Here is a 16098-nt window from a genome sequence, read left to right as displayed (position 1 = left end):
CCTGTCAAGACGTATAATCCCCAGGAAGAGCAAATATTACAACACGCTCTACTCAGTCACACGAGAAACCTGGTGGGAAGGGTTCAGTGTGTTTCAGGTTTGAAAGGCAGACAGAGAAACAAAGACAGAGTGAGAGAGAGAGAGAGAGAAAGAGTGTGTGTGTGTGTGTGCGTGTGTGTGAGAGAGAGAGAGAGAGAGAAGGGGAGAAACTGGGGCAGCAGTTGAATGCCGTGGAAACCAGGTGGCTCTGAATAACAATTGAGACAACATTAGCATATTCTAATAAGGAAAATAAAAGTTTTTTAAAAGACAAAAGCAGCTGATATGCAAAGTTCAGCTGGCTACAGAAACAAACTAAACCTCGGCTTAGTGTTTGCAGCTGGATGTGTACGAGAATGTGTGTGTGTGTGTGTGTTTATTCAGAGGCCACATCCGCAGGGAATCTCTGTCATTTCAAGCAACATTTTTGCAAACACCATAAAGTAATAAAGGCAACATTTTCAAAGACATAATGGCACACACACCACTCAAACAACCCACAAACTGAGAAACACTTTTTTTTGCGTCTTTCGTCTGGTTTTCGGGCTAAAGGGAGCTGCTGCTCCAGATGCTTGTTCAAAGTCTCCATGATCACTTTTGAGCCCCCTGGTCCATTAGTGTCCTGCTGCTTCTCTAATCCTCATTCACATGTAATGGCTGACATTTCATCTTAATGTGTTAATTCATTAGCTGGGTGCTGAATGGAGAGTCTCAGTCCACAGAGACAGCCGTAAGCAGACATGTAGATGTGTCCCCAACACTCTGCAAAAGACACGGGTTACTGCAGAGCAAGCTGGGTTACCTGCTGGAAGAGAAACCCCCTCATGAACCACAGAACTGACAGTCTGGGGTCAGTGTGATGAGTAATTCCCATAACAGTAGAGTGTCTAAGGTTATAAAAATCGAGACCTTTGATACAGAATCACCTCACAATGTTGACATTTTTTACTGTTTTAACCATCTTTTTGCAAGTTTTAAATCAAGTCATAGAAGACAAATCTGTAAATGTTGAGGTCAGTTTCAACCAATTCTTCTTCTTAAAGTTTTGATTCTCTGAGAGGAAGAAGCTCACATTTTAAAATTATGGGGAATTCTCCATGTTAAAAAAAAATCTGATCAACCATTTAACAATATAGCCTCCTCACAAAGAAAGGTACTCTTGTAGTCAGACAGTCAGCAGACGGCATGCCAGACAGACAGACTGACTTCAGTAAGTATTGTGAGTCCAGTGCATCACTGGATTTCTTTCAACCCTGGCTCCCGAAATACTTAGTGCAAACACCTCCCTCTCCACCACCTCCACCACCCAAAAGCCCCAGATGTGTGTCCCCCTTGGTGCGGGGGTAGGGATCTGGCCTTAAGGACCTGCTACTTTCAACTACACCATCTTAAATCTCCGCTCTAATCTTTCAAGTGATATATCATATCTGACTGCTTCATCCTGCTCCCTCTTAATGTTTCAATCATTTCTAGTATCACACACATGCACACGTATGCATGCATATACAAAATGAATGAGAGTATGTGTCTAAGGGCAGTCATAGGGTAAGGAGGGAGGGGGCTTCCTGTTACTTGAATTACCCTCTACATGTGGGGTCAATATGTGCTATGCTTAAGTGTGTGTGTCAGGGGTTGAGGTGGGGGCTGCTGTGGGACCAGCTACACCCCCATCATACCCGCCCCCTCCCTCTCAAAAGCTGTATAAAGCAGATGGGGGGAAAAGGCACCTTTGTCACTTTGCTCTCAGACACAGAGACAATCCCACTCTCACTGGACACAGGGACACTGAGGACACACACATTCCTCTGGGACATACCTCTCCTCCTGAGACTAGAGATACTTCAGGGTACACTTTGTTGGACGCAGCCCTGCTGGTTGGCCTTCTGAGCTGAAACGAGGAGAGATAGACAAGAGTAAACCTCTCTGAGCATCACCAGTAAGACTACAGCCAAGACTCTGAGACTTTGGAAGGTTATCACCAACAGAGTTTTTTTGGTAAAACAAAGTAGAAAGTCGACCAAAACATGAAGATCTTCAATCTGCTGTACCTGCTCCTGCTGCTCGTAGCTGTTGGGGCCCCATTTTCCTCCGCCAGACCAGGTAAGAAGCGCCAAGTTAAACTGTAATTTCCCCCACTAGCTGGCAGGTGTCCGTTAAATGACCCGGAATGGTTTGAACCATCAGCGGTTGAAACCGCGTAGTAAATCACTGCGCTCAATTGACTTGTGACAGTGGCCAAACAAAGCAGCGTTACGTCTTGCTACATCAATAAGTAAATAATTCTAAGATAAAAAAAAAAGGCCTATGTTGAACGCTTTACACCAAGAAATTAATATGGCTGCAGTAGTTTCAACTCCGGCGACAACTAGCTAAAAACTGCTATATCAGGCTGCTATTGTCGTAGTGTAGCTTATGTATTAATCCGCACAATACACTGCGCGTGATGGGTTGAGGTCTAATTTATAAACTTTTGGGTGGCACCTGTACACTAGACATACATGGGCCTTCACATTGTAGAAAAAAAGAAAAAATGTCAAAAACTTTTGCAAAACCAGCTAAATAGACACTTTCTACTGTTATAAAAATGTTATATATATACCAACAGTGAGACAAACGATTTGGTTGGCAATACACTGGTCATTTTATGCAGTAGTGAAAACGTTTCAAGTCTTATTTTGTAAAAATTCTTTAAAAATAAATGAATAAATAAATAAAAATTTATTCCCATTTCATTGAAATTACATCCTAAAATTTCCTGTCTTCTTCACTTCAAACACACAGCCCGAATTCAGCTCTAGATAGCAAAAACGAGTGGTCGAAACGGTTGTCGAAACTTCCTCTTTTGAACCAGAAAATTAACACAGTTAATTAAATATAAGCGGTTTAGCTGGACGAGGTGACTTAGCTTGGTGCAACAGGTGCGCTTTTTACGAAGTTCCCGGCCTGTTTCTGTAATTTGCTCCTCGGCCTGGCGGTGGAGACAGATAACGGTTAGAACTGATGCTGTGATTCGGCTCATGTGATGATTGAGAGGATGAGGTGAGGAAGAGTACGAGTGGGAGGGAGCGGACCGCCGCCGGGGATCGCACAGCGACCCCTAAGAGTCCCATTGTCCGTGGCTGGGAAGCACTTCGGTGCGCTTTTGTTTATCACGGTGTTAAAACGCCATGCAAATACCCAAGCTTTATTAACATGACATGGAGAAGCAGTGCCAAGTGTAAAGAAGCCTACCTTCAGGCGTGGGGAGCGGCTTTTTTAGGAGGAGGAGGAGGAGGGGTGAGGAAGAGGGAGTCATAAAGTCATCTGGCAGTTTATCTCTTCCTGGGCTTGGCTGGTAGTCTGTGAACTGCGGGAGTCAAAGTGGATTTATTAGGGACATTTAAAAATAATCATGTGTTAGGCCTGTGTGTCCCAGTTTATTAGAAGGGGGTGACCTGCTGTTTGAAAATTGGGCTGACACAATAAAACCCCACCTTTCAACAGTCAGCTGCAAATAAAATTGGCCTGAATTGAACTTCCAATGTTTCAAAAACAATCTTACATGGAAAATAATTGCAGGATATGTTGCTTCTTCTGTTAAAGTCCTAAATTATCTGTTTTTCCACCATTTGGAATCAATAAGGCCAAAAACACTTGTGTCTTCCCTCTTCTGGCTGTTACAAATCTGTATTTTTCTGCTTTTGATTGACTTGTGTTCTAATGAAAACTTTTCTTTTTCCACCAGATTTCTTGAACTTGAGGAGGAAATACCACAGACACCACTGTCCACACAGACGTTGCCTACCCCTCCACTCCAGGGTCCCCTTCCCCTGAGGTGAGACATGTGCACTCTTACATGTTTCTGTGTAAAGAGAGGTTACGAGCTGGGGTTGTTTAACTAAAGCAGGTTGCGGTACCGGCAGGTGGCAGTTAAGTAGGTGTGTGTGATTAGTGGCAGGGGTGTGTATTCACGCGGAACAGGAGTGTGGACATAAATCTCACTAACGATGAAGAGGAAAGCTCTAGTGCCATGGGGGGAGAGAGGGAAATCCTTTAGTTTGACTCGTGTGCATGGAAAATTCCTTAATCTGTTTTTGTCTTTCTCTGAACTCCTTGTGCGGGATACTAATTAATATTTTTTCCATTACAGGCTGAAGCTCAAGAATGAGGGTGACCTGAGGAAAGAGAAAACACAAATATGACGTCAGAGCAGTGTGTGGCCTACAGATGGATGCCAGAGTCATGAACTGTGAAGAGGAGAAAAACTTTGGGACACCATGAAAATGCCACCAAAGGACTATGACCTGCAAGAAACTCTCTGTGTTTCTAAAGTGTTAAACGTGAAATGTTTAAGCTTCCTGATGGCCATACACGTGGGTTTGTGCCCAGCTGCAAGCATTTCTTTCTCTTTTGACTTGAAAGCTACAGACCAACGAGCTGGAAACATCCTAGTGACTGCAGCTATGATGAACAGCAACCACACAGCATTCCTTCTTAATGTTTATAATGCATGTATGCACTTCAAATGTTTATTGAATTTCATTTAAACTTTTAATAAAAAAAATCTATTGATGAAATGATCTGTCTTTCAATTTTTCTTCAATCGACTTAAGCAGCATATAAATGCAGGGTATATGATTGTTACTTAAAGTCAGGAGGTAAAGTCAGGCGCCCTTTGGATTCAGGCTTATCTGAAATCAAACAGCTCAGTTGACTTCACATGGGAAAGGAGTTGTAAAAGCAGCGCTCCCCTGATGAGTTAATGGACGCCAGAGCACAAAGAGATCACACTGAGGAGCAAACAGAGAGACTGAATGATGACCTCAATATTTCGTTACCGTAGATTCCCGTGACTGTTGAAATTAGAAACAGGAGGCGAGGCGGGAAAAGAGATCAAAACCAAAACCTGATGTTGATGGTGGTATTGTTGCTTTTGTTTGTGTTTGTTGTCCTTAAGCTATTACATTTCAGAAACTAAACACACAAGTGTTGCACTTACTCATGTTTCTCTGCTCGACCTGTAAAGACTAAAACATAAATTAAAAACCCAGAACACTGAGAAAATGAAAGATTTATTGTAAGCAGACCACAAATACATAACCTCAATGATTGGAAAAATAGAAAAAAAAAGCACTACCGAATGAAGCATTATCACAGCGGACGAAAAAAGCACTTGTGGACATTTTACAGCATTATTTGATCTCCTCCCTCCTGTTAGACCTCTCCTCTTGGTTTTCCTTTAGTGCAGATGATCTCTAAAACAATCATGCCCCCTCTATTTCTCTCACAGTAACACAAACAGCAGCAAACGTGGGTCACTGAGGGTCATAACACAGTGATAAAAACCCCTCACCTCTGATCTGTGACCCACGACTCCCTTCCTTCTCCTCCTCCTACCTCCCCTCTTCAACTGCCCTCCACTTACGACTCATCCCCTCCAGCATTATCTCTCCATCCTGTCTTCAAGTGTGCACACACAGGTGCTGGAGTGCATGGGGATTCTCTCACTTTTTAGTCTCTTTATCCAGTGTTTCTTCAAGTTTCAGTCCTCTCTTTCTTACCCTCCCTTGTGTTTGGCTTGTCTGGAAGCAGGATCCCAGGTTGGAGGAAGAGGAGGAGGAGGTCAGTGCTGAGCAGTGAGGTTGAGCAGCCGTTTGCTCAGTAAGGTGTTGTGCTGTTTCAGGTATTCTATCAGGTCGGCCTGCTTCTCTACAACCTCTTCCAGACTGGAGCACTCCCTGTGACACAAATAATGGCACACAGTCTATCAAAAAGCTGGTTTCACTTCATATTTTTGGCGTTATCCACAGACCTTTTTTAAAACAATCTTGAGTAGTACTAAAAACTGACAGTGCATAGCTTTACTTAGTCTACCCTTATAGAGCTTTACTACTTTACAAAAACCTCTCCAAAAACATTCAGTCTCTGGATTGGATGATGGTTTCTTATCATAAATTTTGGCATCATATTAATTTCATGCCCCCCATTCTAATCATTTGTAACTCAATTTCCTACCATTGTGAGTGCTACACTGGAAGTCTTTGCTTCGTGCAAAAATGACAACAAAGGACACCAGTGTCAGCTTAAGGAAGTATTAAATTTTTAACATTTTATAACTCTTTTAAAATATCAACTATTTAATAAGTGGCAAAAAATGACAGATATGCAACATGGAAAGGTTTTGGGATTTTTTTTTCCAGGAACACTCATCCTGCCTCTCAAAGTAGGCTCTTACACAAAGCAGTTCAGCAACAGTGCTGGGACAGATTACTTCCATCACAACCACTTTGTGCTTTGTGCACATTTAACCTAGAAATAGCATCATATTGGAGTACCAGTGTGTGTTTTCATATGCATGTTGGCATGAGGCATGGCGTAAAAACACACAGTAGACAGTTAGACAGCAGATAGTTCTGCTATTTCTAAGCAAAGTTGCACTTCATCAATAGTCAGTGTTTGACTCATAGATCTCTACCCTTCTGTTTAGTTTGCATCTGGAGATGGCATGGAAGCCAGATTATGAACCGCGGCTACACTGCCACGTATTTAAGCTAATTCGAAGAAACCCAGACTCAGACATCAGTGTCAATGTATGTCTGCCATTCAGAGCATTTACAGAACTCTACCTTGTTAGACAGTTTGTTTGGAGATCTACAACCTACTGAAAAACCTCGATACAGTCTCCAATATTGGGTCCAAACTGACCGCATTTTTTCTTGCATGCTGTATGGAGGAAGCTTTTAATCGTTGCCAGCAAACAAGGACTGAAACTCCTCTTCTTCTTCTTCTTCTTTTAATCTGCTTTTATTCCTTATCTTACTATTTATTTTATCTGGAAAGCACTTTGGTCACTTAAAGTGTTGTAAAGTGCTCTATAAATACGTTTTGATTGATTGATCCATAATTATCATGAGGGACAAGAAAGATTAAAGAAAAGTTGAGTTTTTCTGAGGCTTATTTTATCATCTTTGTGTGACCCACTGGATAGATAATTTGAAGGAAACATGGAAAAGTAAAAGAAAAAATTTCCAGGCTATATTTAACATTTAATGAAAAAAATACCAATATAAGTGTTTTTTGTATCGATCATTGTCTTGCTGATACCTTTAAGTTATATTCTGTTCGGGACTTTTAAAGCAACAAAGCATATTCAACCAAGGCTTTGGTGAAGCTATTGATGTGGCCGAAGCCCTTCTCATACTGCTGGTTTAGGGCAGATGTTCACACCTCTGTAATGTTTCACCATCAATATAAATATTTCAGAGGCGTAAGACTGGAACAGTCATCCCACTGCTGGGCCGGTGTTAGAGGTAGTAACAGAGGCGTTACAGCAGGGAAGGCTGCACTGTGCCCTGTGTGTGTGTGTGTGTGTATGCTTGTGAAGCTCTATATAAGTACCAAGGTGTGATGACAGCTGAGCATTCTTACAGCCCTGTTGCAGACTGACGGTGTTGGGAGACTTTGAGTAAACTGCGTACCTGAAGCCGGTCTCAGTGGGCATGCTGGTGACGCTGAAGTTTCGTGAGTGCTCTTCCTGGCTCACATCGGGTGCGGCTCGCTCTCTGTTAAACTGCATCACCTTCACTGAAAGCACACACAAAAAAATCAGAACAAGTGTTAAATCTCGCTCAGATAAAGACAAACAGGCGTTATATTGTAGTGAGAGCAGTTCTGCAAACATCACCCACTCAGGTGAGAAACAGGACACATTTGTTTTTTTACTGTTTTCCATCCCTCTCACCCTCCTAAACACACAAAGGCTGTTATATCCTGCACTTAGTTCTTATGGGCTGCCATATCCTGCACTCAAACCTCTAATTCTCTCACCCTGAACATACACCTTTACGCAGGGGGGAGGGGTTAGCAGCAAGGTGCGGCCGTGAAGGATACAGAGGCCAGAAGAGGAGCCAGGGCTAAAAATAAGGAAGATTTGGGTGCTGTTTGGATCAAGATAAGGTCCAGGTGTTTGGTGGGGGGTTTTCTCTGGGTGAGTGTGTGAGGAAAAGTGGAGGGAGGAGCTGGTTGAGTATTGATAAGACTGGCGTGTCATTAGCCAGAGGAAATTGTCAGGGAGGTTCTAAAGAGCGCTATCTTTACTTTGCTACAGTGCAGCATCTCTGCATCCACACTCACACACAATCTAAAGAAATACTGAACATTCCTGCATAATGAGGCCCTAAACCTGAGTGTGTGTGTGTGTGTGTGTGTGTGTGTGTGTGTGTGTGTGTGTGTGTGTGTGTGTGTGTGTGTGTGTGTGTGTGTGTGTGTGTCAATACAGCAATACTAAGCAAGTATGTGAGAGAGAAAAAGACATTCCAGTGGGCAGAGGAATGAAATTCATTTGAAAAATGTAAAATTGGACTACATCGGGTAAGCCAAGCTACTGTTTTCAAAACAATAATTTTCAATCACACAGGTCTGATTTTACTTTTGGTGAGGTGTGGTATTCAAAACTTTTTAGTAGCTGAAAATAAAGAAGAGAAATGGGACTGATGTTCAGTCACAGCAGCTTGAAATCAAACCCAAGGCTTTCTGACACACACATTTTGGTTTCTGGTAAACGACTTGCTTAACATTTCTGCTTTCTTTTGAATGACTGATTGAAACATTTAACACTGGGTAACAACAACTTATAAACACAGGTGACGGTGTTTTATTAGATTTATAATGTGAGAAATTGGTTAATCGCTTTTTAAAACTTACTTGTAACTCGCTAAATTCTTATTTTAAACACAGTTGTATTACATTCAGGGATAAAGAAAACTAAAACATTGTCAGAGATTGCAAAGGTTCACATGATATTTGGTTATCAGCAACATTTTGGGTAATAAAGTAATAGAAAGAAATGCATGAAATAGATAAATGCCTTATAAGAACACTGGTAGAAAAAAATATGAACGACCAATAAAGTTATATGAATCAGTTTCTCCCTTTTAATCTTTCCTTTAACACTAAGAAATAGTTGCTTTCATCAGGGGATGGTTTGTTTACTGTTGACTGTTTATTTATCAGTTTTTAGTTGAGAACACTCCAACTGATTCATTTTCCCCACATTTTAATGATATTTATACATCAACAAATCATTAGGATGTGTGAAATAAACAGGTTTTTCCTTAACAAACATGTAAATACCCTGAATTGGTGTAAACACCTCTGAGTGTCATCAAGGGGGAGGTTGGTATGAATATTGAGAAAGTCGAGGATATATGCAACTTTTAGGTGAAACTTATTAATTTTCAAGCACAATTAAGAAAACTGAATCAAAATATACTCCTAAACTAAAACCAGCTAGTAGACACAGTATATTTGTTTACAAAACTGATATTTGAGATTACATAAAAAGCATTTACATAGCTCCAAGCATGGCTCTATTCTATGAGACAATGCCATTCCTTTTTTAAAAGCTATTCTTTATCTGAAACCTGGAAGTTATTTCTGTCTGCTTGCTGTGTGTATTACAGCAGGGGGTCAAAAATGAACACAGGCACTGTAGAGTTTAGATGGATGGACGGATAGTTGGATTTGGGGAGCAGTGTAAAGGAGGTGACACATTTCACACACTCCTGTTAGAGCCTCTCACAGGCTCACACGGTCTGACAGACAGTGCTCAGACTGGGTCTGCTCAGATCTGAGGGGCTGAGATCACCCATGAAGAGGTGCACATTTCCAGGTGATAACTGCAAAGCTGCTGAGGTGCTAACAGCTTACTGTGGCACATGCACTGCTCACAAGTACGAAATGCATGAAGGCAAATCAAAGAAAAAGAAGGAAGTTGATCTCGGCACGCATGCTGAGACTCAAGTAAAAAAAGATCGTGAATGTGCTGAGAGGATACCAAACACTGTGTGGCATCTTTCAGTTTCTGCACTCTCCAGCCATGGATTACTAAACAGAAAACATGTGACGATTAAACCTCATCCCATCCGCCTGTCCAACCAGTCAAACAGAATTGCAATCCCACACAAACACACTCAGACTTTACCCTGACATTAAGCTAAATAGATGGCTGGGACATTCTACTTAAATCAGGATTAAAAACATGTCTATCTGCACATGCAGTAATATTACTTGTTTACTTTTATTTCAATCAAGAGCGGAAGCAGAAAACTTCCTCAACTACTGCATCCAGTGAAAAAAAAAGTCTGAAAGCTGAGGTTTTGTAACCTATAGTTTGTTTGGTATTTCAGATATAACTCAGTGTTTCATTGTTCTACATCGCATTAGGTTTGAGTGTGACAGTGGGTTACTCTTGGTATGTGTGTGTGTGTGTGTGTGTGTGTGTGTGTGTGTGTGTGTGTGTGTGTGTGTGTGTGTGTGTGTGTGTGTGTGTGTGTGTGTGTGTGTGTGTGTGTGTGTGTGGGTAAACTGTGCCCTGCAGTGCTTACAGTAACTCCTGTCCTGGCAGAGGAGAGAGATGTATTCCAAGTTAACCCTTTGAAGGCCAAGGCATGGCTTTGATGTGTATGTTCTCTATAGAGGAGAGTGTATTCATGTTAAAATGAGAGAGGCAGAAACATACAGCAAACCTCAAAGACACCCACACACGGGCACACACACATTCACAATGAGCATGCACTTCAAAGGAGTTGAACAAGGCCTTCCTGTATGGACTTCATAGCTGCAGGCACTATCTTTCTCCTTCTCAGTCGCCTTGAAAAGTTTCTCTGTCCTTCTGGTGTCACCTTGACCCTGCATCTCTCAGAGTGTTTTTGAAAAAAAAAGTTTGCGCTGCAAGGCGTAGCTTGGTTTGCATCGTGCCTGACCGCACTGATCTGAGCAGGAATGCTAGCGATCACAGATACCCCCACACACACTCTGGATCACCCTCACTGTAAACACAGGGGGACAATGTGTGTAAGTGTGTGTTTGGGTGGAGTGGGTCGAGGGCTACCCTTTGGCTAAGCTAAATCCTAATGCCTCTTATCTCCTCTCTTGCCTCCCTGGTATCTGGATCCCTCATCTGTGCCCCTCAGCTGCCAAACACAGCTTGAATATGGATTTCCTTTCATTACAGATTCTTCTCCATCTGTATCCTCTGATAAATCATTGGTAACAGCAGTTTTCCTTTACACAAAGAGAGGGAGGACAGTCTACTGCAAATCACAAAACAACCTAGGGATTATCCTCATTTTATAGTCAGAAGAATGACTTTTAAAGGACTATATCATAAATTTCAATTTAAATATCCATGTAAATTTAAAACTAAATGTTGAACATATTAATCATTGTTGGATAGTCTCAAACATGCTTTAATACACCAAATATTCTGTGATATGTGCATTTTAGTTTACACAATTATCCAGGTTTTTATTTGAAAAAAAAAATACCCAGCACTGCATTGACAAAATTCATAGAAATGCCCCTTTAGATAGATTTCTGGTTTGAATTCCTCCTCTTGTTTTTGATACCTAATGACTGGCTAAATACATTTTAACATCCATGCCAAAAAATCTTCAAGAACCCCATCAGGCTGTGATGATGAAGTGAACTTTCAGAAGCAACACAGTGTGTATTTTTCCCTGAAGGCTGCCACATTTTTGGAATAGCTCTGTGCTCTGTCACCGCTTTGAGCCTGATGCAAACATTTACATGCTTACACTGTCAAAAAGACAACGCTGACATGCTGAAATTATAAGCTGGTGTAGTGTAAATGCAATGTTGATTGTCTTTGGTGGAGCATTTGGCATGCTAACATTTGGGGATGGCAGTTTCTTAAATCAATGCTAATATTACAGGGACATCTCTAGTTCAGCAGGATTCTGGTCATTGAGCAAAATACGGTTGAATCCTTGTTTATCAAATGATGATAACAAAAGAAAAGTTAAGGATTTACAGACAGGATTCCTTTTGTTACCCCAGGGGGATTTAGATTTATTCCTCAACAGTCTTTAAAAGCTTTTGAAACATTTCTTTCATAGCCACCAATCTATCTATTTATACAAGCAAAAAAAAAGAAATCAGAACTGGAGTGGTGAGATGGGTAAAGCCAGTCCGAGTTTTTCTGAGAATATGTGTTGCAAATTTTGTGTATCCTAAAGATCTTTGAATTGATCGTAAGTTGAAGAAAACCTTTCTCTGGGAGAATTCTCAGAGTTATTTCGTTGAGGCTGATAAATTTCTGTGCAAAACTTCATTGAAATTAATTAAATATTAAACATAAAAATATGCAGTGATAATTCTGTGGAGCAAAGGAGATAATTAAAGTTGGTCAAATTTACTTAACAAAAAGAAAATAGAAGATTTTTATCTGCTTATAAAGGGTGACTGTAGAATTGAATGATGTCAAATACTTTTTACATATAAACTGCATCTGAGGGTTAGAATATTTGGAGGAGATAAACGAATGCATATCTTTGCTTTTTCTACTATGATACACCAACTGTTTGTTTTTTTTACCTTAGTGTTTTCTGTTACACCACATTTCAATTCTTAAGCGTTTTTGGATCATTTTTATCACTAAACAACAGGGTAAGGGAGGCAGGGAGATGAAATATTTTTTTTTATACAATCAGACATGAAAATGATGAGCTTGTTCTTGAATCTTTGTCCTAAGAATGCAATTCAAGGACTACAGCATCTGCAGAATTTCATGGTGTCAAATCATAGTTTTTAATTTTTTACATGGTGAGGCCACTTTACCACAGCTACCCAAACAACAGGGTGTATAAAGTATATTTAAGCCCAAACAGTAAGTTCTTGACTTGATGGATGGACAAGATGGAGAAAAAGAACACAAAAGGGAAATAGACTGACAGGTATCTTACAAAGATGGCATGGTGTTCAGAAGAGAAACAAAAAAAGCAGATCAGCAGAGAGAGAAAGAGAAAGAGAAAGAGAAAGAGAGATGAATGGTTGATTGTCATGCTGTTGAGTCTGAAAAGGGCAGGGCAGTAATTGTGATGCGAATGTGCTCAGATGGAGAGTGGGGGTAGTGTGTGTGTGTGTGTGTGTGTGTGTGTGTGTGTGTGTGTGTGTGTGTGTGTGTGTGTGTGTGTGTGTGTGTGTGTGTGTGTGTGTGTGTGTGTGTGTGTGTGTGTTTGCGTAATGTAATCTAATGGGTGTGTCTCTCCATGTACTGCTGCCGTTATCACTTGGCCTGTAAATGGGCTCCTCTGCTATAACACCACTTCATAAAATAATCCAGTAACGATGGTGTGTACAACTTCTCTCTGCAAGTATATCTGTGGACGCACTTGTACATGTGTATGTTTGTACATGAAGTAGTGGTCTGCTATACAGTCAGCATTATAATGCTCATCTGTCCTACACTTGCTATTCTGCAGTCAAAAAAACAAAAATATCATGAGAGACACAATTATTATGTTACCTGTGTAATAGAGCAGACATGGCACTGCCACCAAGAGCTCCACCCCCAGGATGCTGAGCAGCATGTAAGTGAGAACTTTTGGAGGTAGCTCTGCAGCCAGAACAACCAGCAGCAGAACGTTCCCTGCAGACAAACACATCTACAGCTTTACTGCCATCTTGTGGAGAAAACAACAAACAAACTGCCCCAGGTGCATGTACATGGATTTCCCTGACAGCATGAGAGGAGTTGGTCTTACCTGAAGAGTGCACTGTGAGTGGCAGGTGCTTCAGTCCCTGCATCTGTCTGTAGAACCGCAGGTATCCTCTGCTTCTGGCCCGGCTATGGTGATGTTGCACACACCCAGTGAACAGCAGCACTAGTGCCCATAAAGCCACCTTCCCAAACACAATGACACTGTCCCCATGCACTTTACCCAAGATACTTGTGCACACCTCCTCTTGGCCAACTTTCAACACACACAGCACTGCTAAACACACTGACAACACAACATACACAACCTGAAACAAACAAAAGAGAGAGCATTGGGGGTGAAGAAGCTATTTTTATGTGCACGCAACTGTAACAAAGATCAGGACATTCTACAAAAACAATCACCAGGTAAAGACACTTTGTCATGTAAATCCTTCAAATATACTGCATTAATCAGCACCATAATCTAACTGCAATAGTAAACACAGTCCATGTATGTGTGTGCATAACATACATGCAGTACAGAAAGGAGGCTGGCATGGAAAGGTGTAGGTACAGTCTGAAACTCTCTCCTGATGGCAGAGTGGAGGGCGTCAGCAGAGATCAGAGGTCCGTCCACCATCGAGTCTTCATCAAGGCTTCTTGTTATATCTACCGAGGGGCCTGCGGGCTACAACAAACACCAAATAATCAAAACAGTTATTTTATTCTTCATTTCACTCTGGCATCTAATTACGAACTGCCATGCCATAAAAATACAGTACACAGCTTAATCCTCCAACAGAGGAGAAATAAATGTAATGAAGTGCTGTATTACATAGAAATTTGAGCAGATTTAATAAAGTAGATCTCGGCATATCAAAAAAAAAAACATAAAATAACATAATAAAAAGTTAGAGGGAAATAAACAAATGTGTTGGCTGAAAAAAGAGAGATAAATTAAGTTTGTTCAGGGGTTTCAAATGTAAAGCAATCTTTCTTCATTATTACCCTATAGGTCAGTTTCTTTCTCACAAGTACACTCTTAGATTAACAGCCATTCTTGTTTTTTTCTCCATGCAGTTTCTTTGAAATGTCCAAGGTGTAAAACAGAAATGGCTGTTGGAAAATTAATCTATAAGTACTACTTGTAACTGGGGAATTGCCTATATGATGTAGTATTTGAGTCCTCCTAATATACGGTACATTATCAATTTGAGTGATTGTGTCGTAGTCGTGCCTTTACCACATATCAAACTACATCTCCCGTCCACCTTATCCATTAAATAGCCGGCCTGTCAAATAAGCAGTTTACTGTTTTACCAAGAGTGACGACTTTCAATTACATATACATAAAGAATCAGAAATCGAAGGCTTACTCAAGCTTCTGCTTGTTGACCACATTTCAGCATAACATAACTTAACCCACAATGTCCCCATTAATGGACCCAGAGGAGGCGTCTGAAATAAATGCTTACAAATGTCGATCCTTTTAAAATATGTTTGCTATGCATATAGATATAAGTTCTTGGTAACCTGAAAATTTGTTAAGGATACGTATCTTATTCAACTTGCTGTTTTTAGCTGGGTAATCTTAATAACTGGCTATGTAGCTTAAAGCTACTTGGTATTTCGTTTCACAAGTTATTCGGTTGACAAGAAAACCAGGTAGGGCCAGGTGGCTTGTACGTACTGCATATAGCGTCCTCTCCTTTGATTCCATTTTACCGTGAATTTGGCGTTTTAGAGAAGGTTATGACAGGACAACAAAAACAAACCAACTCTACCTCACATGATTAGAAAGGGGCGGGCAGCATAATACTAGTATTTCCGGTTTCCCTACTCTGTTCGTCCGCCGCTCATCCTTCAGCTGAGGTTCCTACGACAACCAAACCTTTCGCTGTCGCAAATAAAGAGCACAATAAATGTCCAGATTAAGTTCAGCACCATAACATATAAGTTATCCCTTTTGTAGTTTTAAATTACATTTACCAACATTATGATGAATTGGGATAATGTTTCAGTGTTGTTCGTTACCAAACGCGGACCTACGGAAGCCCCAGGCGGACATCAGTCCTGCGTGTGCGTATATGTGTATACTCTTTGGTACAGGAGGGTAATTTCAAATTTGAATGCAGAAAACTGACAGAAGACTAATATTTAATCAGTACCCCTTTTCCTGAGTGTGAAAATGTTCACATTTCCTTTTCTACTGTTTGATAATGATGGAAAAAAAAGATTTCTAGCTAGATTGTTCCTTAATAATATCTAAAACAAAAAAGTTGTATGTGCAGAAATGTCATAGTTAGTCTAATCATCAAATGTATGAAGCTCTTCTTTTTTGGCAGAGCTTATGCAACAAATTAAATCGTCTAGATTGCATGCTTACAGCTTTTATGTGGTATGGTCATTCACTCTGGAGTTTTAATGATCCTGATTAATGTGTACCTAAAATCTTGCGACATATCAAGGCTTAGTGTTCCTTTTACTCAACTACTTTTGCCCAGCAACTGCAACTAGGTGACAGGTTTTATAACCTCAACTCGTTAAATTGTTTTGTTTTTTAAATGAACCACCAGATA

At 40.7% G+C, this 16098-nt stretch overlaps 2 protein-coding genes across 2 annotated transcripts; one reads left to right on the top strand and one right to left on the bottom strand.

Annotated features, from left to right (window-relative positions):
- The first annotated feature begins 2063 nt into the window (after positions 1 to 2063).
- On the top strand, positions 2064 to 4245 carry apela (apelin receptor early endogenous ligand). The gene is made up of 3 exons (XM_074684339.1): positions 2064 to 2148; positions 3764 to 3853; positions 4169 to 4245. The coding sequence occupies exons 1-2, from the start codon at positions 2064 to 2066 to the stop codon at positions 3850 to 3852; spliced, it is 174 nt and encodes a 57-aa protein (XP_074540440.1). The 3' UTR covers position 3853; positions 4169 to 4245.
- An 865-nt stretch (positions 4246 to 5110) lies between these two features.
- On the bottom strand, positions 5111 to 15531 carry tmem192 (transmembrane protein 192). Its single transcript, XM_074696594.1, has 6 exons — positions 15210 to 15531; positions 14052 to 14207; positions 13584 to 13845; positions 13346 to 13468; positions 7497 to 7602; positions 5111 to 5756 (listed from the first exon to the last, which is right to left on the bottom strand). The coding sequence occupies exons 1-6, from the start codon at positions 15237 to 15239 to the stop codon at positions 5642 to 5644; spliced, it is 792 nt and encodes a 263-aa protein (XP_074552695.1). The 5' UTR covers positions 15240 to 15531; the 3' UTR covers positions 5111 to 5641.
- Positions 15532 to 16098: the final 567 nt, after the last annotated feature.

Source organism: Halichoeres trimaculatus, unplaced genomic scaffold, assembly GCF_033239565.1.
Source record: "Halichoeres trimaculatus isolate MK-OKI-2021-1 unplaced genomic scaffold, fHalTri1.1 fHalTri1_scaffold_2, whole genome shotgun sequence".
NCBI classification, from domain to species: Eukaryota; Metazoa; Chordata; class Actinopteri; order Labriformes; family Labridae; genus Halichoeres; species Halichoeres trimaculatus.
The sequence above is the reverse complement of the archived record's forward strand: the minus strand, read 5'-3'. Positions and strand labels throughout refer to the sequence as shown.

Coding starts and splice junctions, on each gene's coding strand:
- apela (XM_074684339.1), top strand. CDS start 2,064: ATGAAGATCTTCAATCTGCTGTACCTGCTCCTGCTGCTCGTAGCTGTT. Junction 2,149..3,763: donor CGCCAGACCAGGTAAGAAGC/GCCAAGTTAAAC, acceptor TTTTTCCACCAG/ATTTCTTGAACTTGAGGAGG.
- tmem192 (XM_074696594.1), bottom strand. CDS start 15,239: ATGGAATCAAAGGAGAGGACGCTATATGCA. Junction 13,846..14,051: donor GCCTCCTTTCTGTACTGCAT/GTATGTTATGCA, acceptor TGTTTGTTTCAG/GTTGTGTATGTTGTGTTGTC. Junction 5,757..7,496: donor CCCACTGAGACCGGCTTCAG/GTACGCAGTTTA, acceptor TTTGTGTCACAG/GGAGTGCTCCAGTCTGGAAG.